The following is a 26028-nucleotide window of genomic DNA, read 5'->3' on the forward strand; positions in this document are numbered from 1 at the left end:
TGTCAGGATGATGTGGTTCTATAAGATCTATCAGGATGATGTGGTTTTATTAGATCTGTCAGGATGAAGTGGTTCTATAAGATCTATCAGGATGATGTGGTTCTATAAAATCTGTCAGGATGATGTGGTTCTATAAGATCTGTCAGGATGATGTGGTTCTATAAGATCTCTCAGGATGATGTGGTTCTATAAGATCTATCAGGATGATGTGGTTCTATTAGATCTATCAGGATGATGTGGTTCTGTAAGATCTCTGTCAGGATGATGTGGTTCTATTGGATATGTCAGGATGATGTGGTTCTATAAGATCTATCAGGATGATGTGGTTCTATTAGATATGTCAGGATGATTTGGTTCTATAAGATCTATCAGGATGATGTGGTTCTATTAGATATGTCAGGATAATGTGTTTCTATTGGATATGTCATGATGATGTGGTTCTATTAGATCTGTCAGGATGATGTGGTTTTATTAGATCTGTCAGGATGATGTGGTTCTATAAGATCTATCAGGATGATGTGGTTCTATAAGATCTATCAGGATGATGTGGTTCTATTAGATCTGTCAGGATGATGTGGTTCTATAAGATCTATCAGGATGATGTGGTTTTATTAGATCTGTCAGGATGATGTGGTTCTATAAGGTCTGTCAGGATGATGTGGTTCTATTAGATCTATCAGGATGATGTGGTTCTGTAAGATCTCTGTCAGGATGATGTGATTCTATTAGATATGTCAGGATGATGTGGTTCTATTGGATATGTCAGGATGATGTGGTTCTATAAGATCTATCAGGATGACGTGGTTCTATTAGATATGTCAGGATGATGTGGTTCTATTAGATCTGTCAGGATTATTTGGTTCTATAAGATCTATCAGGATGATGTGGTTCTATAAGATCTATCAGGATGATGTGGTTTTATTAGATCTGTCAGGATGAAGTGGTTCTATTAGATCTGTCAGGATGATGTGGTTCGATAAGATTTATCTAGATGTTCTTTCTAGATGAAAGAAGTCAGTTCTGGAGACTTGTTTCATCAGGTGGCTAAAGGACAAATCCTCCTCAAAGAGGACTCCAAGGTTTCTCACAGTGGTGCTGGAGACCAAGACAACATCATCTCGAGGAACTAAGTGATTACAGAAAGAGTTTCGATCACAAGACCAATCAGTGATGTCATCTGAACCCAGAAACATGCAACCATGGTGGTCTGAGCGCACCGTGTGACACTAAGCACTAACTAATGGTGTGTTTCAATCCTCCTCTAACAGGAGCTGAGTGACCAGACAGGTGGAGAGTTTGACAACAACGACGTGAGATGGGTGATCACCGTTCCTGCCATCTGGAAAATGCCTGCAAAGCAGTTCATGAGGGAAGCGGCCTACAAGGTAGGAAGAGGAGCTGCGGTCACATCTTCACACTCACTGTGGTTTCTGGACTCCAGCTTTGAACTGTAGTTATGATGTTTATGTGGTGAGAGAAGGTGATCTGATCTACTGCATAGACTACAGAACCACACATAGAGACCTGTAGCTGTGGTGGAGGAAACGTGTGTGTGTGTGTGTGTGTGTGTGTGTGTGTGTGTGTGTGTGTGTGTGTGTGTGTTTCTGCAGAGCGTCAGTGTAAGTGATGGGTGTGTCTGCAGGGAAGACGGAGGCATGAGACCAGAGATAGGGAGGGGGGGAGGGGGGGAGGTAAAAAGATGAGGAAGACACGAGGGGGTAAAGATGAGGGCAGGAGCAGTAAAAAAGGAGGACGGCTGTTAGCTGCTGTCTGCAGTGGTGCTGGAGGCAGGGAGGAGCAGGAAGGAGGAGCAGGGAGCTGACGGGGAGAGGTCATGATCAAAACTCAGCGAGGGAGGAGGAGAGCAGAACTGAGGATGTACAGTGACTCAGCATCAGGCAGGATTCATCTGATTGGCTGCTCTTGGAGGAGAGAGGGAGAGGTGGTGATGAAATGAGTGAGGGATACTGTAACTCCTCCTTCTCCTCCTCCTGCTCCTCCTGCTCCTCCTCCTCCTCCTCTGATCACATAATCCCTTACAGCTCTCCAGGGGCGATGACACAATCCCAGTCCTCTTTGCTCAACCACCCTGAACACCAACCTCTGGTTCTACTCTGGTCCTCAAACAATAAAAACAGGATTTCTTCAAGCAAAGTTCACTTTGAAAGGAGCCGAGAAGGAAAGTAAGGAAAAGAAGAAACTGAAATAAATCTAAAAAAAAACAACAGCTCTCTCTGAGATAATGTCACTGCTGAGACTGGATATTCAAATTATTTATAGTAGCTGTAGTTTCCTGTTGGAATCTGTAGAAACACAGATTTCAGTTTGCTTATATCAACTGAGATGCTTATTGTTCATTCATTGCTCTTTGTATCTTCATCAAACTATTCAGCTTTACTGGAGATGACAACACAAAATCCACGTTATGGATTCATTTTTCATAACACACAACTCTAAACATGATAGTTTTTACTACAGACTGTATATAAAACTACAGACTGGATATCAAACTACAGACTGGTTATAAAACTACAGACTGGATATAAAACTACAGACTGGTTATAAAACTACAGACTGGATATCAAACTACAGACTGGTTATAAAACTACAGACTGGATATCAAACTACAGACTGATTATAAAACTACAGACTGGATATAAAACTACAGACTGGTTATAAAACTGCAGACTGGATATAAAACTACAGACTGGTTATAAAACTACAGACTGGATATAAAACTACAGACTGGTTATAAAACTACAGACTGGACATAAAACTACAGACTGGTTATAAAACTACAGACTGGATATCAAACTACAGACTGGTTATAAAACTACAGACTGGATATAAAACTACAGACTGGTTATAAAACTACAGACTGGATATAAAACTACAGACTGGTTATAAAACTACAGACTGGATATACAGCTACATACTGGATATAAAACCACAGACTGGATATAAAACCACAGACTGGATATGAAACTACAGACTGGATATAAAACTACAGACTGGATATGAAACTACAGACTGGATATAAAACCACAGACTGGATATACAACTACAGACTGGATATGAAACTACAGACTGGATATAAAACTACAGACTGGACATAAAACCACAGACTGGATATAAAACCACAGACTGGATATAAAACTACAGACTGGTTATAAAACCACAGACTGGATATAAAACTACAGACTGGATATAAAACCACAGACTGGACATAAAACCACAGACTGTATATAAAACTACAGACTGGATATAAAACTACAGACTGGATATACAACTACTGACTGGATATGAAACTACAGACTGGATATAAAACTACAGACTGGATATAAAACACAGACTGGACATAAAACTACAGACTGGATATAAAACTACAGACTGGATATAAAACCACAGACTGGATATAAAACTACAGACTGGTTATAAAACTACAGACTGGTTATAAAACTACAGACTGGATATAAAACTACAGACTGGATATAAAACTACAGACTGGTTATAAAACTACAGACTGGATATAAAACTACAGACTGGATATCAAACTACAGACTGGATATCAAACTACAGACTGGTTATAAAACTACAGACTGGATATAAAACTACAGACTGGTTATAAAACTACAGACTGGTTATAAAACTACAGACTGGATATAAAACCACAGACTGGATATAAAACCACAGACTGGATATACAGCTACATACTGGATATAAAACCACAGACTGGATATAAAACCACAGACTGGATATGAAACTACAGACTGGATATAAAACTACAGACTGGATATGAAACTACAGACTGGATATAAAACCACAGACTGGATATACAACTACAGACTGGATATGAAACTACAGACTGGATATAAAACTACAGACTGGATATGAAACTACAGACTGGATATAAAACCACAGACTGGATATACAACTACAGACTGGATATGAAACTACAGACTGGATATAAAACTACAGACTGGACATAAAACCACAGACTGGATATAAAACTACAGACTGGATATAAAACCACAGACTGGATATAAAACTACAGACTGGATATAAAACCACAGACTGGACATAAATCCACAGACTGGATATAAAACTACAGACTGGATATACAACTACTGACTGGATATGAAACTACAGACTGGATATAAAACTACAGACTGGATATAAAACACAGACTGGACATAAAACTACAGACTGGATATAAAACTACAGACTGGATATAAAACCACAGACTGGATATAAAACTACAGACTGGTTATAAAACTACAGACTGGATATAAAACTGCAGACTGGTTATAAAACTACAGACTGGATATAAAACTACAGACTGGATATAAAACTACAGACTGGATATACAACTACAGACTGAATATAAAACCACAGACTGGATATAAAACTACATACTGGATATAAAACCACAGACTGGATATAAAACCACAGACTGGATATAAAACTACAGACTGGATATGAAACTACAGACTGGATATGAAACTACAGACTGGATATACAACTACAGACTGGATATGAAACTACAGACTGGATATAAAACTACAGACTGGATATAAAATACAGACTGGACATAAAACCACAGACTGGATATAAAACTACAGACTGGATATAAAACCACAGACTGGACATAAAACCACAGACTGGATATAAAACCACAGACTGGATATAAAACTACAGACTGGATATGAAACTACAGACTGGATATAAAACCACAGACTGGATATGAAACTACAGACTGGATATAAAACTACAGACTGGACATAAAACCACAGACTGGATATAAAACTACAGACTGGATATAAAACCACAGACTGGACATAAAACCACAGACTGGATATAAAACTACAGACTGGATATAAAACTACAGACTGGATATACAACTACAGACTGGACATAAAACTACAGACTGGATATAAAACTACAGACTGGATATAAAACCACAGACTGGACATAAAACCACAGACTGGATATAAAACTACAGACTGGATATACAACTACAGACTGGATATACAACTACTGACTGGATATGAAACTACAGACTGGATATAAAACTACAGACTGGACATAAAACTACAGACTGGATATAAAACCACAGACTGGATATAAAACTACAGGCTGAATATAAAAGTGTTCGTAGCTTCAGGTCTGTAAAATGGTTCTGATCCAGAAGTGTCTTCAGCTGCAATACCAGCGAGTGCCACTAGAGGTCGGCTCCAAAAAGCCTCCGGCTCCATAGACTCCCATTCAACTTCTCTCATCAAATCCAAAGTGAATAAAATGTGTCCATCAGTTATCTCGGTGTTGTTAGCTAAAGTCACTCCTTCTTATTAGTTTTCTGGAGGTCCATCTGAAAATAATCCCTCATTCATTAGAAAAGAAGATTCAAGAAGTTGTTTGATTGACAGGCCAGTGGTGCAGTCAGGTTACAGCTATCGATGGGCGGGACGTAGTATCCCGCCCTGTTTTGAGTCAGCGACTCCAAAACAAAGTCATCTCAGCTTCAGACATGAAGCGCTGGTTAAAGACTGTGATTTAAAATCAGTTCCATGTTCTGTTGGAGCAGATGCAGATTATCCTGTTTGTTTTCTACCTTTGTGTAGTCTGGTCTGGTTCCCCGGGAAAACCCAGAGCAGCTGATCATCGCCTTAGAGCCCGAGGCAGCTTCGATCTATTGCCGTAAGCTCCGTCTCCACCAGATGGTGGACCTGGACACCCTGACCACCCAGAACGGCTTCAGCCCCACCGACAACGTGGGCAGCGGAATGACCCAAGGTACGTCCCATCAGCGCTGACATCAGTGGTGCTGATTGGTCTAATTCCAAGATGATGATTTCATACAGTGACTGACAGATGATAAGCTGACTTATCATCTGTGACTGTTTTATGTATCAGTAATCAAACACAGGTCTCTGCTTTTATTCTGATTTATCTGTGGCTGTTTATAGTTTCTCATTCATGACTCCAAATGGCAACATTGTATCATTGTATCATTGTAACACTGTTTCTCCTCCTGTTAAATGTTGCTGTTTTCCATAGAGTCCCCAGGCCACGGTAACAAGGTTTACTTTTCAAATTCAGACACCAAATGCATGAAGGTTCAAAAACACATTTCATTTTTTTTTTTAAACTGTTACATTTCAATTTGCTTTTGCTTCTTTTTTGAGCTTTATACAAAAAAACACACGATTCATAATGTGCGATTCAATCATTGATTATTACTGTGAAAACAAGCATTATAGTAGTGTGCATTTATTAATGTACTAAATTGGCTAACAATTAGACTATGTGAAGATGGACGGTGCGTCAGCGCTTCCTTTCACTGTACAGAAGAGAAGCTGAAATACAGCTGAGCTTGGTGTTGCTATAATTAGTGCTGGTGACATGAGAGTCGGTGTAGCTGTGACTGACACGTGGAGACGCCTCCTGCCGGGCTCAAAGGTTCAGCTCATTACCTAGTTATTAATAAACCATAAATGACATTTGACCAAAGGGAATCTGCTACATTCTTAGTCTTAATATTGTTGTCATTATTCAGTCACTTCTGTTATTTTTCTGCCACTGGAAACTAAAACTGGGAACATTTTAACAATGCAGAAACATACAGATACATTTGAAAGCTGAAACTAAATTGACACATTTAAAGCAGCAACAGTGAAAACCACCTTCACTTTGGTTTGTTGTCAGGTTTTCGTTCATCACCACCAAAAATGAGAATTTACAAGGTTTACTTTATATTTCATCTTATTTTTGGTGACAAACACAGTTTTTAATCACCTGCATGCAAACAAAATAAATTAGTTTTGTTGTCTAAAGCAGACAGAAATGTTAATAGAAAATGACCCTTACTTAATGTTTTCATTTGTTTATTGGTTCTTTTTGGTTGTTAGCTGTGAATATGCTTTCTCATGTTTTCAGTTGTTAAAGAGGTTTTCTGGAACACCAGCGACACATGTTCGTACCAACAAACTAAATGGATGTTTAGAAGTTCACCTCTAATCATTTTAGTGTGGAGAAACGTACATGAACATTAAAAAAATACACTTTTTTAGTATTTTCCCTCCTACAATGAAGGATTGTCAAAACATTTTACTGAATAACTTCAGTTGAAAACCACGTTTTTAAAATGTGTTGGGAGGAAACTGCTAATGATGATGGCAGCATGTTGGACTGATGTAATGATGGACTGATGTAATGATGGATTGATGTAATGATGGACTGATGTAATGATGGACTGATGTAATGATGGACTGATGTAATGATGGACTGATGTAATGATGGACTAATGTAATGATGGAGCTGAATGTTGGACTGATGTAATGATGGAGCTGGATGATGGATTGATGTAATGATGGAGCTGAATGTTGGACTGATGTAATGATGGAGCTGGATGATGGATTGATGTAATGATGGAGCTGGATGTTGGACTGATGTAATGATGGACTGATGTAATGATGGAGCTGAATGATGGACTGATGTAATGATGTAATGATGCAGCTGGATGATGGACTGATGTAATGATGGAGCTGAATGTTGGACTGATGTAATGATGGACTGATGTAATGTTGGACTGATGTAATGATGGACTGATGTAATGATGGAGCTGAATGTTGGTCTGATGTAATGATGGAGCTGGATGTTGGACTGATGTAATGATGGAGCTGAATGTTGGACTGATGTAATGATGGACTGATGTCATGATGGAGCTGGATGTTGGACTGATGTAATGATGGACTGATGTAATGATGGAGCTGAATGTTGGACTGATGTAATGATGGACTGATGTAATGATGGAGCTGAATGTTGGACTGATGTAATGATGGAGCTGAATGTTGGACTGATGTAATGATGGAGCTGAATGTTGGACTGATGTAATGATGGAGCTGAATGTTGGACTGATGTAATGATGGAGCTGAATGTTGGACTGATGTAATAATGGAGCTGAATGTTGGACTGATGTAATGATGGAGCTGAATGTTGGACTGATGTAATGATGCAGCTGGATGATGGACTGATGTCATGATGGAGCTGAATGTTGGACTGATGTAATGATGGACTGATGTAATGATGGAGATGAATGTTGGACTGATGTAGTGATGGACTGATGTAATGATGGAGCTGAATGTTGGACTGATGTAATGATGGAGCTGAATGTTGGACTGATGTAATGATGGACTGATGTAATGATGGAGCTGAATGTTGGACTGATGTAATGATGGACTGATGTAATGATGGAGCTGAATGTTGGACTGATGTAATGATGGACTGATGTAATGATGGAGCTGGATGATGGACTGATGTTATTTTGGACTGATGTAATGATGGAGCTGAATGTTGGACTGATGTAATGATGGACTGATGTAATGATGGACTGATGTAATGATGGAGCTGGATGATGGACTGATGTTATGATTGACTGATGTCATGATGGACTGATGTAATGATGGAGCTGAATGATGGACTGATGTAATGATGTAATGATGCAGCTGGATGATGGACTGATGTAATGATGGACTGATGTAATGATGGAGCTGAATGTTGGACTGATGTAATGATGGAGCTGAATGTTGGACTGATGTAATGATGGACTGATGTAATGATGGAGCTGAATGTTGGACTGATGTAATGATGGACTGATGTAATGATGGAGCTGAATGTTGGACTGATGTTATTTTGGACTGATGTAATGATGGAGCTGAATGTTGGACTGATGTAATGATGGACTGATGTAATGATGGAGCTGAATGATGGACTGATGTAATGATGTAATGATGCAGCTGGATGATGGACTGATGTAATGATGGACTGATGTAATGATGGAGCTGAATGTTGGACTGATGTAATGATGGACTGATGTAATGATGGAGCTGAATGTTGGACTGATGTAATGATGGAGCTGAATGTTGGACTGATGTAATGATGGAGCTGGATGTTGGACTGATGTAATGATGGACTGATGTAATGATGGAGCTGGATGATGGACTGATGTTATGATGGACTGATGTCATGATGGACTGATGTAATGATGGAGCTGAATGATGGACTGATGTAATGATGTAATGATGCAGCTGGATGATGGACTGATGTAATGATGGACTGATGTAATGATGGAGCTGAATGTTGGACTGATGTAATGATGGACTGATGTAATGATGGAGCTGAATGTTGGACTGATGTAATGATGGAGCTGAATGTTGGACTGATGTAATGATGGACTGATGTAATGATGGAGCTGAATGTTGGACTGATGTAATGATGGACTGATGTAATGATGGAGCTGAATGTTGGACTGATGTAATGATGGACTGATGTAATGATGGACTGATGTAATGATGGAGCTGAATGTTGGACTGATGTTATTTTGGACTGATGTAATGATGGAGCTGAATGTTGGACTGATGTAATGATGGACTGATGTAATGATGGACTGATGTAATGATGGAGCTGAATGATGGACTGATGTAATGATGTAATGATGCAGCTGGATGATGGACTGATGTAATGATGGACTGATGTAATGATGGAGCTGAATGTTGGACTGATGTAATGATGGACTGATGTAATGATGGAGCTGAATGTTGGACTGATGTAATGATGGAGCTGAATGTTGGACTGATGTAATGATGGACTGATGTAATGATGGACTGATGTAATGATGGAGCTGAATGATGGACTGATGTAATGATGTAATGATGCAGCTGGATGATGGACTGATGTAATGATGGACTGATGTAATGATGGAGCTGAATGTTGGACTGATGTAATGATGGACTGATGTAATGATGGAGCTGAATGTTGGACTGATGTAATGATGGAGCTGGATGTTGGACTGATGTAATGATGGACTGATGTAATGATGGAGCTGGATGATGGACTGATGTTATGATGGACTGATGTCATGATGGACTGATGTAATGATGGAGCTGAATGATGGACTGATGTAATGATGTAATGATGCAGCTGGATGATGGACTGATGTAATGATGGACTGATGTAATGATGGAGCTGAATGTTGGACTGATGTAATGATGGAGCTGAATGTTGGACTGATGTAATGATGGACTGATGTAATGATGGAGCTGAATGTTGGACTGATGTAATGATGGAGCTGGATGTTGGACTGATGTAATGATGGACTGATGTAATGATGGAGCTGGATGATGGACTGATGTTATGATGGACTGATGTAATGATGGAGCTGAATGTTGGACTGATGTAATGATGGAGCTGGATGTTGGACTGATGTAATGATGGACTGATGTAATGATGGAGCTGGATGTTGGACTGATGTAATGATGGACTGATGTAATGATGGAGCTGAATGTTGGACTGATGTAATGATGGACTGATGTAATGTTGGACTGATGTAATGATGCAGCTGGATGATGGACTGATGTAATGATGTAATGATGCAGCTGGATGATGGACTGATGTAATGATGGACTGATGTAATGATGGAGCTGAATGTTGGACTGATGTAATGATGGACTGATGTAATGATGGAGCTGAATGTTGGACTGATGTAATGATGGAGCTGAATGTTGGACTGATGTAATGATGGACTGATGTAATGATGGAGCTGAATGTTGGACTGATGTAATGATGGAGCTGGATGTTGGACTGATGTAATGATGGACTGATGTAATGATGGAGCTGGATGATGGACTGATGTTATGATGGACTGATGTAATGATGGAGCTGGATGATGGACTGATGTTATGATGGACTGATGTCATGATGGACTGATGTAATGATGGAGCTGAATGTTGGACTGATGTAATGATGGACTGATGTAATGATGGAGCTGAATGTTGGACTGATGTAATGATGGAGCTGGATGTTGGACTGATGTAATGATGGACTGATGTAATGATGGAGCTGGATGATGGACTGATGTTATGATGGACTGATGTAATGATGGAGCTGGATGATGGACTGATGTCATGATGGACTGATGTCATGATGGAGCTGAATGATGGACTGATGTAATGATGTAATGATGCAGCTGGATGATGGACTGATGTAATGATGGACTGATGTAATGATGGAGCTGAATGTTGGACTGATGTAATGATGGAGCTGAATGTTGGACTGATGTAATGATGGACTGATGTAATGTTGGACTGATGTAATGATGCAGCTGGATGATGGACTGATGTAATGATGTAATGATGCAGCTGGATGATGGACTGATGTAATGATGGACTGATGTAATGATGGAGCTGAATGTTGGACTGATGTAATGATGGAGCTGAATGTTGGACTGATGTAATGATGGACTGATGTAATGATGGAGCTGAATGTTGGACTGATGTAATGATGGAGCTGAATGTTGGACTGATGTTATTTTGGACTGATGTAATGATGGAGCTGAATGTTGGACTGATGTTATTTTGGACTGATGTAATGATGGAGCTGAATGTTGGACTGATGTAATGATGGACTGATGTAATGATGGACTGATGTTATGATGGACTGATGTAATGATGGACTGATGTTATGATGGACTGATGTCATGATGGACTGATGTAATGATGGAGCTGAATGATGGACTGATGTAATGATGTAATGATGGAGCTGAATGTTGGACTGATGTAATGATGGAGCTGAATGTTGGACTGATGTAATGATGGAGCTGAATGTTGGACTGATGTAATGATGGACTGATGTAATGTTGGACTGATGTAATGATGCAGCTGAATGATGGACTGATGTAATGATGTAATGATGGAGCTGAATGTTGGACTGATGTAATGATGGAGCTGAATGTTGGACTGATGTAATGATGGAGCTGAATGTTGGACTGATGTAATGATGGAGCTGAATGTTGGACTGATGTAATGATGGACTGATGTAATGTTGGACTGATGTAATGATGCAGCTGGATGATGGACTGATGTAATGATGGACTGATGTAATGATGGAGCTGAATGTTGGACTGATGTAATGATGGACTGATGTAATGATGGAGCTGAATGTTGGACTGATGTAATGATGGAGCTGAATGTTGGACTGATGTAATGATGGAGCTGAATGTTGGACTGATGTTATTTTGGACTGATGTAATGATGGAGCTGAATGTTGGACTGATGTTATTTTGGACTGATGTAATGATGGAGCTGAATGTTGGACTGATGTAATGATGGACTGATGTAATGATGGACTGATGTTATGATGGACTGATGTAATGATGGACTGATGTTATGATGGACTGATGTCATGATGGACTGATGTAATGATGGAGCTGAATGATGGACTGATGTAATGATGTAATGATGGAGCTGAATGTTGGACTGATGTAATGATGGAGCTGAATGTTGGACTGATGTAATGATGGAGCTGAATGTTGGACTGATGTAATGATGGAGCTGAATGTTGGACTGATGTAATGATGGACTGATGTAATGTTGGACTGATGTAATGATGGAGCTGGATGATGGACTGATGTAATGATGGAGCTGAATGTTGGACTGATGTAATGATGGACTGATGTAATGTTGGACTGATGTAATGATGCAGCTGGATGATGGACTGATGTAATGATGGAGCTGAATGTTGGACTGATGTAATGATGGACTGATGTAATGATGGAGCTGGATGATGGACTGATGTAATGATGGACTGATGTAATGATGGAGCTGGATGATGGACTGATGTTATGATGGACTGATGTAATGATGGAGCTGGATGATGGACTGATGTAATGATGGAGCTGAATGTTGGACTGATGTAATGATGGAGCTGGATGTTGGACTGATGTAATGATGGACTGATGTAATGATGGAGCTGGATGATGGACTGATGTTATGATGGAGCTGAATGTTGGACTGATGTAATGATGGAGCTGAATGTTGGACTGATGTAATGATGGAGCTGGATGTTGGACTGATGTAATGATGGACTGATGTAATGATGGAGCTGGATGATGGACTGATGTTATGATGGACTGATGTAATGATGGAGCTGGATGATGGACTGATGTTATGATGGACTGATGTCATGATGGACTGATGTCATGATGGACTGATGTAATGATGGAGCTGGATGATGGACTGATGTCATGATGGACTGATGTCATGATGGACTGATGTCATGGTACCGGTAGACCTCTCTCATGCCTTCTGCCCCACTAATGAGAGTTGGAGAGTCGCCCTTCCTTCTCTGTATTGTTTCCTTTGTTTCAGAGGAAATGTCCCTCTTACAGGCCTTCCTCTGCTCACATGACTCCACTGCCCTCCGGGTTAAACAGGAGTGGTAGACTGTGGTTGTAAAAACATTGGGAGAGGTTTTTGATGAACAGTTTTTGTAATCTAAACCACCTTCGACTGACTCCTCAAGCTTTAAACTGAAGTTAACTTCCTGTTAGGTTTGTGTCGGTTTATGAAGCAGCATGCCGAGATGATGATGGATGAGTTGTGTTGAGCAGATGCAGTTGATTCACTTTTAGCATCTTCCAGTGTTCACTGCATGTTCACACAGTGAGCAACATGATCGGTGGGTCATAATTTGTGGCAGGTTGTCCTGGAGGATTCGTCTGCATCCTTGTATTGATGTTTACTTGCTTCAGGACACGTTCAGAACACTTATTGTGTTGTAATTTTCATTTCAAATGTAGAAAATTATCTTCTTTTGTATCTCATTGGTCTATCATTAATAACCCATAACAAAGAGAAAAGTTGGTCTTATAAATGTTTACCAGTTTATCACACAAATCAAACACCAACATTTTTCATTTACAAAAGTATTCAGACACTTAATTCAGGACTTTGTCGGACCGTCTTTGGCAACCGGTTCATCTTTGATTCTTATTGGATAAATCTCTGCAACCTCTGCACACCTAGATTTGGGTTTATCTCAGTCTTCCTGCTGATCCAGTGTCTGTGAACTGCCATCTGCAGGTCTCTCCACAGATGTTGTGTTGGGTTTAAGTCTGAGCTTTAGCTGCGACACACAAGGACAGTCAGAGACTCGTCCACAATCTACTCTGGCATTGTCTGGACGCTTCAGTCCACTGTTGTGTTGAAAGATGAACCGTCGCTCCCGTTTCAGGTTGCGTGCACTCTGGAGCAGTTTTCTTCAACGACTTCTTTGTATTTGATTTCAGAGATTCTTCCCTCAGTTCTGACCAGTTTCTCCGTTCAGTCTGCTGAACACATAGTCTGCTACATAGAGTAGTGCTGCCACCACCGTGCTGTAGGGAGGATACCCGCCAGCTGATGAGCGGTCCGAGGTGTTTGCCAGACGTACTGCTTGGAGCCAAAAGAGTTTAAGTTTTGTTTAATCAGATGAGAGAAACTTTTTCCTCATGCTATCAGAGTCCTTTCAATTCTATTCGACAAAGTCCAACTGGCCCGTCATACCTCGTACCTTTTTAAAGTGGCGTCTGCGAAGTTCCCCCACCATAAGGCCTGATTGATGGAGGGCTGCTGAGGTCGGGAGAACCTTCCAGCAGGTTCTCTGAAGCTCTAATCGGAAGATCATCTGGTTCTTGGTCACCTCCCTGATCGAGGGACGTTTTACTCTACTGACCCGGGTTGTACGGCCAACTTGAAGAAAAGTCCTGGTGGTCTTTGAGTTGATAACTATGGAGGTCACTGAGCTCCTGGGAACACGCCAAGCATTGCAGATAGTTTTATACCTTATTGATGCTTCACTAAGTTTCATCATGGTGTTTTACAGAGTTCTTTGAATTTCTTGACTTGAGTTTTTACTTATTTGTGGGTTATGTGTGCTTTTGTAAACGGTGTCCAGTCAATGGACTTTGGCAGAGACTCCGATCCAGCTGTAGATACACCTGAAGCATTATTATAACAGGATGCAGCTGAACACAGCCGGCACCGCAGCAAAAGGTCTGAATACTGTGGATGGAAGATTTCGGCTTTGGATTTTTTAATTCATTTTAAAAACTTCTGATAGTGTTTTCAAATAAACCGGCTAATGATCCAATTAATGCTTATTTTAATTAAGCTGTTCTTGGAAATATCTATTACAAATTGACTTCATAGGAAGGAGACTTGCTCACAGTGTACTGGAGATACATGTGCACCTCAGCCTGTTGCTTGCTTAACTCACCGCTGTATATGAGCCACACAGCTTCACACAGCAGAGCCTCACGCCTTCATCCCACTCACCACAACATTCTCTCTCTGTTAACAAGCAGCTAAGGAACATGTTCGGCGCAACCGGCAGAGCCGCACCTTTTTGGTGGAAAATGTCGTAGGGGAGCTTTGGTCGGAGCTGGAAGAAGGTAGAGTCTTTCTCTTCTTTTACTCATCTGTTTTGACTTCCTTTTCCTTTTCTTTAGGGTCACTGCTCCTGCTGTTTCCTATGCTCTCAGTCTGTCACATTAGATGCTAGATTTAAATGCACCAGTTTTATAGAAATAGAGCTTTAACACCGTCAAGTCTCAACCTGACTCTGTCAAGTGCCCTGAGATGACTCATGATGTGATTTGGCAGTTTAATGTAACTGAAACTGAAGTGAACTGAAATTGAAGAAACATCAATATTTACAGAAAAGCATGAATGGTTATATTTTTTTCATTCATTTAGTCTTTTTTCGAATTTCCATGTTGTATTTCATTGTGTTCAGTTGTTCTACTGATCTTTAAATACAATCTACTGAGGTCATGCGTGTCCCTACGACATCCGTCTCCCGCTTCTTCAGTCCTTAAAGAAAAACATCAATATTTTATAATGGTTTTAGTTTCAGAGTGTTTTCCATCAGTCCCTCCAGGGAACTGCCATCTAGCGATCACAATAATCAAAGCGAATTCAAGCAATCTCCACAATATTTGCGAGGCCTTGCAATTTTGCAAAATTACCATGATTTTTATGCATAAATGTTGTCAACAGAAGCTCTGCTGAAAGTATTCTTTCCAAACAAACCTCACTTTATTAACAAAAATAACTCCTCATTAACAATCAGCACACCTCTGCTCTCTTTTCTCTCATCAGCAAAAAAACCTCCTTGATAGCTACCTGAAAAAAAGAACAAGCTAAAGAATCAGAAGTGACCAGACACTGTGGGAAATGTGGTCTCATCACTGGAATGGGGAATATTGTGTGTTAAATTATGAGTATACACACTTCTAGTTGTAAGAGACTGCACTTTGTTTACTTTGTGCATACAGTCGGCCCATGTGTTGAATTGACCACCACCATATCTGTGGTGGGCCAATCAGGAGAGAGTGTCTTTGATATCAATGCACCTTTATGACACAGACACACACAGCCTGTTCCTGGTGGAGCTCCAGAGGGATGTAAAACTACACAAATATATTTTAATGGATATCAAGAAGACAAATAAAACACCAAAAAACAGCATAATAACGGTGGCTTTGAGTGTGTTTTCGCTGTGTGAATAATCTGAGGTTTAAACTCCGCTGCTGTCCACCATGTTTACCTCATTAACATCCTCTGCTGTCTTCACCTCAGCGCTGGTCCAGATGTAGGTCAGCTGTCTGTCTGTCTGTGTTCTGGTTCTAGAAGCTGTCACAGAGTCATGTTTAGGGTCTCTAGAGAATCTAGCCGGAAACAGCAGTGAGTTTCCACAGGAGACATTATCAGAGCAACGAGTGCTGTCGGCTAGAATTCATTTTTAATGCCTTGAGCCTGACATGCTGCACACTGGGTCCATGTTGGTGTACTTCTTTGTGCAGGTGACCGTTATGTGGTGGTGGACTGTGGAGGAGGAACAGTGGACCTGACTGTCCATCAAATCCGTCTCCCAGAGGGACATCTAAAAGAGCTCTACAAGGCCTCAGGTACAGGACTGTGAAACATCACTCCTTGTATTGCTGATATTTGTATTTGATTCACAATCACAACACCTTCTTGTACCAGGCGGCCCGTACGGGTCCATCGGGATCGACTATGAATTTGAGAAGCTGCTGTGTAAGATCTTCGGCCAGGATTTCATCGACCAGTTTAAGATAAAAAGGCCGGCCGCCTGGGTGGACCTGATGATCGCGTTCGAGTCTCGGAAGAGAGCAGCGACTCCCGACAGAACCAATCCCCTCAATATCAACCTGCCCTTCTCCTTCATCGACTACTACAAGAAGTTCAGGGGCCACAGCGTGGAGCACGCCCTGCGCAAGAGCAAGTGAGTGCAGACGGAGAAGGAGAGGTGAAACCCTGACCGGACATGTTGACGAGCGTCTGTAGGAATCGGAGCTGGTAGAGCTGCACTGCTTTGATTTCAACATTCAGTTGTATGATAATCACATAAATACAGAAACAGAATAAGAGCTATTGACAAAGAAGAACATTGAAAAAAGGTAAGCTGTAAAAACTAAAATTACATTAACATGGTGACTTTTTCAACCCTTTTCCTATTGACACTAACAGCTACAGATTTATTTCTTAGAACTTGAAATGTAACGCTGCAGTCAGGACGTGGTTAGCTGAGCTCCCTGATCACGATGGTTACCTGCAGACTTTCATAGGCTCTTATATATACTACAATCAGGGGTATGTGTAGACCATTTACTGGATATTAAAGTGTTCGTAGCTTCAGGTCTGTAAAATGGTTCTGATCCAGAAGTATCTTCAGCTGTAATACCAGCGAGTGCCACTAGAGGTCGGCTCCAAAAAGCCTCCGGCTCCATAGACTCCCATTCAACTTCTCTCATCAAATCCAAAGTGAATAAAATGTGTCCATCAGTTATCTCGGTGTTGTTAGCTAATGTCACTCCTTCTCATTAGTTTTCTGGAGGCTTTTGTTGATGTTTTTATTGTGGTATCTGAACATTAATCTGTAGTCTGTGCAATCAGCTGCCTGAAGGAGTTGTTGGAAGTACAGTTGAATTGAATAGAATTGCTGCTGGTAACGTATTTCCTTTTCTCCGCTCCAGTGTGGACTTCGTTAAGTGGTCGTCTCAGGGGATGCTGAGGATGAATCCAGACGCCATGAATTCCCTCTTTAAGCCCACCATAGACCACATCATCCAGCATCTCAGTAAGACACATTTAAAACACCATCACCTCAACACACACAGACACACACAGTATCCTTCAGCTTTAAGGTCAACCGAGTCCTGTAGCTGCTGAAGTGGAACCAGTCGTGATGACATGACTGCAGGTTTTGGTGAAATGACAGAAAACAATCGCTACACAGCTGTAAAGATGAATCTGGTAGTCATTATGTCATCACTCTTAACTTGTGCAAGTAACTAATGAAAAACAATAGTTTGAACTTGATTGAGCTCATTAACAGTTTAATAGGTTCTAATTAATGTGCTTTTGTTGCTCAGTCTTTGAAAGAAGAGGACTGGTCTCCTACTAAACCCAGTTAACCTGCAGAAATCTCAGATTCCAAAAACCAGAGGATTCTACTTTGGCATCTTTTTTCATTGTTTTTTTCATGTTTGTGTCTTGTTTTGTTTTCCTTTATAAAGAAGTCACTGAAAAACACACAAAATCTTTTCTGTTAAAGAAATTCCGACAAAGATTCTGACTAAATTGTAAATATAGAAGATTTCAGTTCAAGAAGAGCATTTATTTACAGCCTGACATGAACTACAACCTTTTACATTTACAAACCCGTTTCCAAAATAGTTAGGACGCTGTGTAAAATGTAAATAAAAACAGATTGTGGTGATTTGTAAATCATGTAAACTCATATTTAATGGAAAATAGAACAAAGACATCATATCAAATGTTGAAACTTAAAATTGTATTATTTTATGAAAAACATATGTTAGCTTACCTTTGAGCATTTCAAATATCTGTTGAGCCAACAAAAGGACGAGACACTGATCACCAACATCTCAAACTTCCTTACAGAAGTTAACGTGAGAAACCTCTTGTTACACGTTTCATTGTTTTCTCCGTCAGATGAAACCAGCTGCAGCCAGCGAACGAGTGACAAGTAGAAGAGCAGAAACTGTTTCAGATATTCAGACTCTATTCTGTGATAACACCAGTAGGGGGTCGTAATGTCTTTGTTCATTAGAGTGAACGCTGCCATTCGCTGTTTACCTGTAAACAACAACAACAACCTGAATACGCCAGGAGGTTCATGTTAGTATCTGAATGCTCTGCTTCCATCAAACATGTTAATTCTGTTCTCGTCCTCCAGCCGAGCTCTTTGACAAGCCGGAAGTCTGCAACATCAAGTTCCTGTTCTTAGTGGGAGGTTTTGCTGAGTCGCCGCTGCTGCAGCAGGCCGTCCAGAACATGCTGCAGGGCCGCAGCCGCATCATCATCCCCCACGACGTGGGCCTGACCATCCTGAAAGGAGCCGTGCTGTTCGGCCTGGACCCCAGCGTCATCAAGGTCCGCCGCTCCCCCCTCACGTACGGCGTGGGCGTCCTCAATCGCTTCGTGGAGGGGAAACACCCGGCGGAGAAGCTGCTGGTGAAGGACGGCACGCGCTGGTGCACCGACGTCTTCGACACCTTCATCGCCGCCGACCAGTCGGTGGCGCTGGGCGAGATGGTGAAGCGGAGCTACACGCCGGCCAAGCCCTCCCAGCAGGTCATCGTCATCCACGTCTACTGCTCGGAGAAGGAGAGCGTGGGCTTCATCAGCGAGCCGGGCGTCAGGAAGTGTGGGACGCTTCGTTTGGATGTGAGCGGAACGGAGAGCACGGCGCCGCGCCGCGAGATCCAGACGCTCATGCAGTTCGGTGACACGGAGATCCGGGCGATGGCCGTGGACGTGTCCACCGGACGCACCGTCAAAGCTAGCATCGACTTTTTAAGCCATTAAGTAGGCAATGATGGAGTTAATGTTCCCATCGTCATGGAAACATACAGCTTACACACACACACACACACACACACAGCCGGGTGTCCACTGGAGAGCGGTTCATGTTAATGAATCTCAGTCGGGTTTAAAGTGGGAATCAAACTGTTCAACCGTTGAACTCATGTTGTGGTTAAAAAGCAGAAGTTCAGTCGGTGTGTTTTAGGTCTTTAACTTCACTTTATGTCACCAGTTCATTTCCTGAGCAGCTCGACAGAGTTCACACTCACCGACACATCCAACCTGCTGACTCAGCTTCAACACCACCTGACTGCTTCATTCACTGCTGACGCTTCATCACTCCTCAGACAGAATATTTAATGGGCAGATTTTGAAGGGCTGTCCGCGGCAGAAATACAGAGTAATATTCTACGGAGAGAAATTAGACTCAAAATGATCAAATCTCTATGAAATAATCTACAAATGAAAAATAAGATGTGTGTGCAACTATTTGTGCAGAATTTCGGGTCGTCACAAATGCATTTTTCAATCCACACAGATATCAATCACTTCGAACACATGTTGGTATTGATATTTATTTACAGATTGTTAAATGCGTCCGATATGACGTTGACTTTTCAGACTCTTCGTGGTCTTCAGATCTACAAACGAATGCTTTTCTTTTTGTCTGTCCCCCTTCAATCAGAACACAAACAATAGACTCCACACAGCATCCTAGAAATGGAAATATATCGATAAATCAGATGCCAGTCAAGGTTTTATTCATATTTGTGACCATTTGGAGTCTCGTTTCTCTCCATAATATTTAATCATAATACATCTTAACCTGCTTCACTTTATCTAATATCACAGCAGATTATTGTATATCGTTAATGATGCTGAGTTATGCAGTGTCTAGATTCTCCATAAAAGTACAGAAAGTGCTCAGATGAAGTATAATGATATGTTCTCCAGTAAGTCTGCGGTGATTCTGAGGACCAGACCAGTCGTTCTGCTCAATTCAGCCCTTTACGTAAACTGCTCTCTGAACTTCCTCCTGCATTCATTTCATCTTTGATATGAAGTTTTCATTCACCACCATATTGGTGCAAAACACGTTTAGTGAAGTTACAGATCTTCTCTCCATCCAGGTGACCGTGCACCTTTCTTACTAACTGGTGTTATAACTTTATAACGCAGTCATTATTAACCCACAACTAACTTTCTTTAACAGCATTGCACACAACTGTTCGTGACACAAACAATGTTTCAACACTAATAATTGTACATTTACAGAATCACACCACCAACTGATGTGCCGCTACACTCGCTAGCTAGCCAGGTAGCATAACAGTGTTTTCAAAAATGGAGAATAAAGAAAAAGAGAGATGCACTAGAAGAACTAATGGAGGAGCTTTGTCTGCTGTTTGGAAGATGTTTGGTTTTCAAAAATCCGTCCTTAACCAAAAGACTGTATTTCAAAGTTAGCCGAACCACTGTTGTTACCAGGCGTGGAAACTTCCTCGTGTTCCATCCGCTCATCAGGAAACGTGTGATTGAGGTGGTCGGAGGCATCGACCAGCAGCAGGGGAACAGTGGACATCACTTCAAGAGGCGTTTGGTTGATGTAGTTGGTTTCAGGGCTGATGAGTTTGAAGGTAAAGGAACAGTTAGGCTGAACAGTTACTTCATGTTATCTTCCAGTTAATATATGAGACCAACAGCCGAACGGAGTCCGGACTGTGAAACACCACGGAGAGACCGACAGTTCCTACACTTCATGCTTTTTACAGTTTACGTTCACATCCAGCAAACGCAGCAACGTCGGCTTTTATATCAAGTAATGTTGAATGCAACTCATTTTCCTTTGAGCTCTGGTTTGGTGCTCCACCGTGTTGACTGGCTGCTTTCTAACCCGTCTGTCTGCTGTTGGGTGCTTCACATTTCATTCAGCTTATCGGCTGGACACGGAGAATCAAACTAACTATTTGCCACATTAAAATGATTGCTGGCGGGCATTATTTAAAGATCATTTCTGCTTGTACATAACAGTATGCAAGTTACATAATCTGGAGAACAAACCTTAAAAATATTGTCTCCATTTAGAACCAGGTTTTGTTTATTACTTATCCGTGATAAGATGTCCTGTTAAAGTGTTGATGGTAGAAGATGAAAGTCTTCAGGTGAAACAGATTTTGAATCAATAGGCCAAATCATTGAAAGCCATGAGCCTGGTCCTTTAACTGATCCAGCGTTACATCTGAGTCCAGGAATGTGAAGAGAGCTGCGAGCTGAATCTGAAAGGCTCGAACAGTCATCTAATGCGCTTAGCTGTTGCCTTCGTGTGTTTGTGCTTCTGATTAGCAGCTGTGGACTGAACGCCGCTCGTCCACGTGAATATTTTGAATCCAAGTGTGATTGCACGTGAAAGGTTCAGGCCAGTCGACACGATGATGTTTATTTATGTAAATACAATATTTAAACATTGTACAGGTTCTTAGTGTTGTTTCAGCAGCATTAGAGCCAAGAGTGTGTGTGTGTGGGGGGGGGTGGAGTGTATGTGTGTGTGGGGGGGGTGGAGTGTATGTGTGTGTGTGTGTGTGGGGGGGGTGTATATGTGTGTGTGGGAGTGTGTGTGTGTGGGGGGGGGGGTGGAGTGTATGTGTGTGTGTGGGGGGGGGGGTATGTGTGTGTGTGGGAGTGTGTGTGTGTGTGGGGGGGGGGGTGGAGTGTATGTGTGTGTGGGGGGGGGGTATGTGTGTGTGTGGGAGTGTGTGTGTGTGGGGGGGGGGGTGTGTGTGTGGGAGTGTGTGAGTGTGGGTGGGTGGGTGTTCTCACCAGCTGTAGCATGAGGCCGTTGTGTCTGTAGAAGATCGGATGTGTTGCCTTACTCTTTCTCTTATTTTGCGATCACTAAGGAAACTTAAATACCTCCGTCCTTAAAAAGCATTTCTGTGACCAGTGTGCTGGTATTAGTTTTGTCATTGTAGCAGAGTGGATGCATCTCGTCCCGTTTTCCATCCTTCAGTATAAGTCCTGGAAGGATTTATTACCATGAAACAAATATTAAGATATAACGTCCACCCTACTAATAATAACTTGAGCCACTGATATATCTGAAAGTGTATTTGTGTTAAAGATTGAGGTACAGTCAGCAATAATCATACAAGTAAAAATCTCCAGATTATTATGAAGTCATATTTAGACGAGTGCCTAGTTTGAATAAAATGTGATGTCAATATTCACCCTGTCACTCACAACATAGAGCTGTCTTCTCCCTCCGATCCATACGTAGCTTTATATCCCAGTGTGAGTTCAAACGTAATCACTGAGCTTCACACCGGTTCATAGTTCATGGTTTGTTGTTTTCTATGCTGTTGTTTTCCCTCTCTGCTCTCCTCTCACCTCATCTGAGTGAGGCAGAAGGTCGCTCACCTCTCACTGTGTTTCTGTCTGAGTTTTCGTATCGTCGGGTCTCCATCTTCTTCATGCCCGTCGCAGAGATTCTTGTGTTTTGATCTGGTATGTAATATAATTAAGATTAAATAGAACTGTATGGAATCAAAAGCCATCGCCACATTTAAATGTTTAACAAGTGAAAAGGAAGTTAAAAGGGAAATATAGTGAGCTCTTTCTTATCTTTATTGATCTCTACTGAAATATTTTGGTCCGTCAGTGTTGTGATTCCAGCCTTTGGTTTTTGTCTGCTTTCATTCATGGTAAAGAGCTCTCTTGTAGTCTCTTGTCAGTTAACAGAGGAGTGTCATATAAAACTGGAAGGTACTGATATCGTAACTGCTTCCATATTGACCCAGTGTGAATTCATATGTGGAGATCTGGGTATAACTGCGTCAGGTCCTCCCTTTCTCCGAGAGCTCTTTTGTCTTTCTCTCTGGTGTTAGTGGTTGCTCACCTTTAACCAGACCATCTTTCACTTCATGCTCCTTCACAATGGGACAGAAGTGGTGGTGCTGCAGAGCGCTGCTGTAAGGTTCATGTCACTGTCAGACGGCTTCACAAAGTTACAAACGTTTCTTTCAGAAGATCACTTTTAAGTTTACTGAATCCGTCAGAGTTCACGATCACTGCAGGAATACGTTGCCTCAACGAGGGGATACAAACATTTTTCTGTCACAGACACAAACTTGTGCAGAATCCTCCTGCTGTGTCAGTTACAGCTGCATTCATCCACTTTAAAATGCCACCGTATCTTAACACAACTCCAGGAGGCAGATGTGAGTCTTCTTCAGAGGGAACATATCACACAATAAATACTACAAATGCTTCAGCTGTCTGGCTGAATAAAGAGACTACGTGATCATTGAGGTATTCATCCACTACCCCCACAGACATATCTGTCATTTTGTGTTTCATTGTTTTAAAGGTCTTAGTTATTCAATTGTATTTGATTATATCTAATCTGGATCTAAAAGTCTTGGTTCCAACCAGTTTTACAGCTATTTCCTTCGATCCTTTATTTAAACTGTGAATGAGGGTTTTTAGTGTCGATGTGCAGAGCTGCACAGACGTCGCTGCCCTCTGCTTTCTGCGCCACTCTTTCTGCAATGCATGTTTCGCATGCGTCACATAGGAATGACTAAACAACAAGTTGATTGCTTTTACTAATACACCAAGGCCAGGTGAACCACCGATGATGATGATGATGGTGGTGGTGATGATGGTGTTCTCAGCCGTGTTGGAGGCCGTCTGGGCTCCTTTCTGAGGTTATGGAGTTGATGTTTATTCTCATTATTGATGGCAGCTCATCACGATGACACTTAACACGACTACTTTACTGATAACTAACCTAATAACCCGTCACTCCTTCAACACCTCTCTGTGCTCACAAAGGATGAACATTAAGGATCTAATAAAACTCTTTCTATTGCTTCCTTGGTTAGTAATTGCAGTGTATTTTGTGCAACCTGGAGTATTATATGATGCACAGGGTACTGTTATGTTGCAGCTTTATACCTGAAACTATGATACAACTATATGAAGACATTAGCTTTCTGTTCTCGGTGCGTGAGACAACATTTCGGTCGGTCAGGCCGAAGTCAGTGATTTGAAGTAGCAATCTAGCCAGCTTGCATCATGTACAAGCATCTGCTTACTACTATCTAGAATATTCAATAACTCTGAAGATTTTACAGCTTGTAGTTAGGATCACTTCCTTGCAACACAATGTACACTTTGTTCTTTTACTCCTCTACTGTTAATGCAAAGAAGTTCTGTTCATGTTTGTTTTCATCTTCAGTTACTGCAATGTCTTGTGCTCTTGCAGTTTCCACAGTAATGGATGTATTTCAATCCATGCTAGATATTCACTGTCAGACTGTCACCAATAAAAATCTATGTGTATTTCAGATTCCTTTGTTTTCTGCTTATTTTCTGCTCAGCTTCTTCAAGTTTGTACATACTTTGTGCAGCCAAAGCAGCCCAGAACCACCGTGATAACAAAGTTGGGGAAGAAGGAACATTTACGATCCTTACATGTACAGCCACGGTCAGTATCTACAGATACTGGAGTCATAACTTCAAATCCATTCTCCACTGGGAAATTTAAATATTTTAGTTTTCATGTATCAAATTCATTTAATTTGTCAAGTATTCTTTTAGTAGTGACTGTTCAGTTAAGATACATAAATGTGTTCTTTCTTGAGAAAATCTCTAAAACGTCAACCTTTTATTAGTAAAGAAAAGCTGCTCCACTGGTTTTTCAAACCTAAAGAGGAGGAGACTTTTCCCTGAGAATAAAAGTCTGAAAATGATGACTCAAAATCACCAAATTTGCAGCGACATGGTTTTTACTGGGTTGCAACTCAATCAGATGCCCGTGACATTGGCTGAAATGTGGTCACAGTTGCACACAGTGGAAATAAATAAGTCACACCACTAGTGAAGATACTTCTATTCTGCCTTTGTTTTTAATACAAAATGTTTCTTTCCAAATGACAAAGTCATAACAATTTGAGAGAAGAATGTTATCTGTGAACTAGAATCACTGCCTCACAGTCGTATGCTTCTAACAATTGGTTGTAGTTTGCTTCCATGTCAGTCCAAACTCGTGTAACGCTGTATATGTAGAGAAGACTTTGAAGGAGTTTGGTAAAAGGTAAGTGTGACAGAAGCAAAAGAAAGTGTCAAAATCCTGGTATGTGTTCACATGTTTGGCCAATAAAGCTGATGAAGTTGTAGCCATGACATTAGGCCATACCTCAAATATGGATGTTTATTCCAGGATGATACAAATTCTAAATCGTGGATGCGTCAAACACTGTCAGGATCTCCACCTTGTCCCTCTGTGTTTCCCCCCGATCAC

At 41.1% G+C, this 26028-nt stretch overlaps 1 protein-coding gene across 3 annotated transcripts in view; it reads left to right on the forward strand.

Moving 5' to 3' along the window:
- hspa12a (heat shock protein 12A) overlaps window positions 1-22263 on the forward strand; it is a 62797-nt gene extending 40534 nt beyond the window's left edge. For 2 of the 3 annotated variants that reach the window (XM_069174655.1, XM_069174654.1), the window contains exons 6-12: window positions 1269-1385; window positions 5622-5793; window positions 15179-15265; window positions 16679-16783; window positions 16863-17121; window positions 17873-17976; window positions 19099-22263. In XM_069174655.1, the coding sequence (XP_069030756.1) occupies window positions 1269-1385; window positions 5622-5793; window positions 15179-15265; window positions 16679-16783; window positions 16863-17121; window positions 17873-17976; window positions 19099-19730 (1476 nt within the window). In that variant the 3' untranslated portion in view covers window positions 19731-22263. The remainder of the gene's footprint in view (window positions 1-1268; window positions 1386-5621; window positions 5794-15178; window positions 15266-16678; window positions 16784-16862; window positions 17122-17872; window positions 17977-19098) is intronic. The other variant, XM_069174656.1, reaches the window with a different exon arrangement.
- Window positions 22264-26028: the final 3765 nt, after the last annotated feature.

Source organism: Embiotoca jacksoni, unplaced genomic scaffold (genome assembly GCF_022577435.1).
Source record: "Embiotoca jacksoni isolate LCO1_2020_lvr unplaced genomic scaffold, fEmbJac1.0.p SCAF_60, whole genome shotgun sequence".
NCBI classification, from domain to species: Eukaryota; Metazoa; Chordata; class Actinopteri; family Embiotocidae; genus Embiotoca; species Embiotoca jacksoni.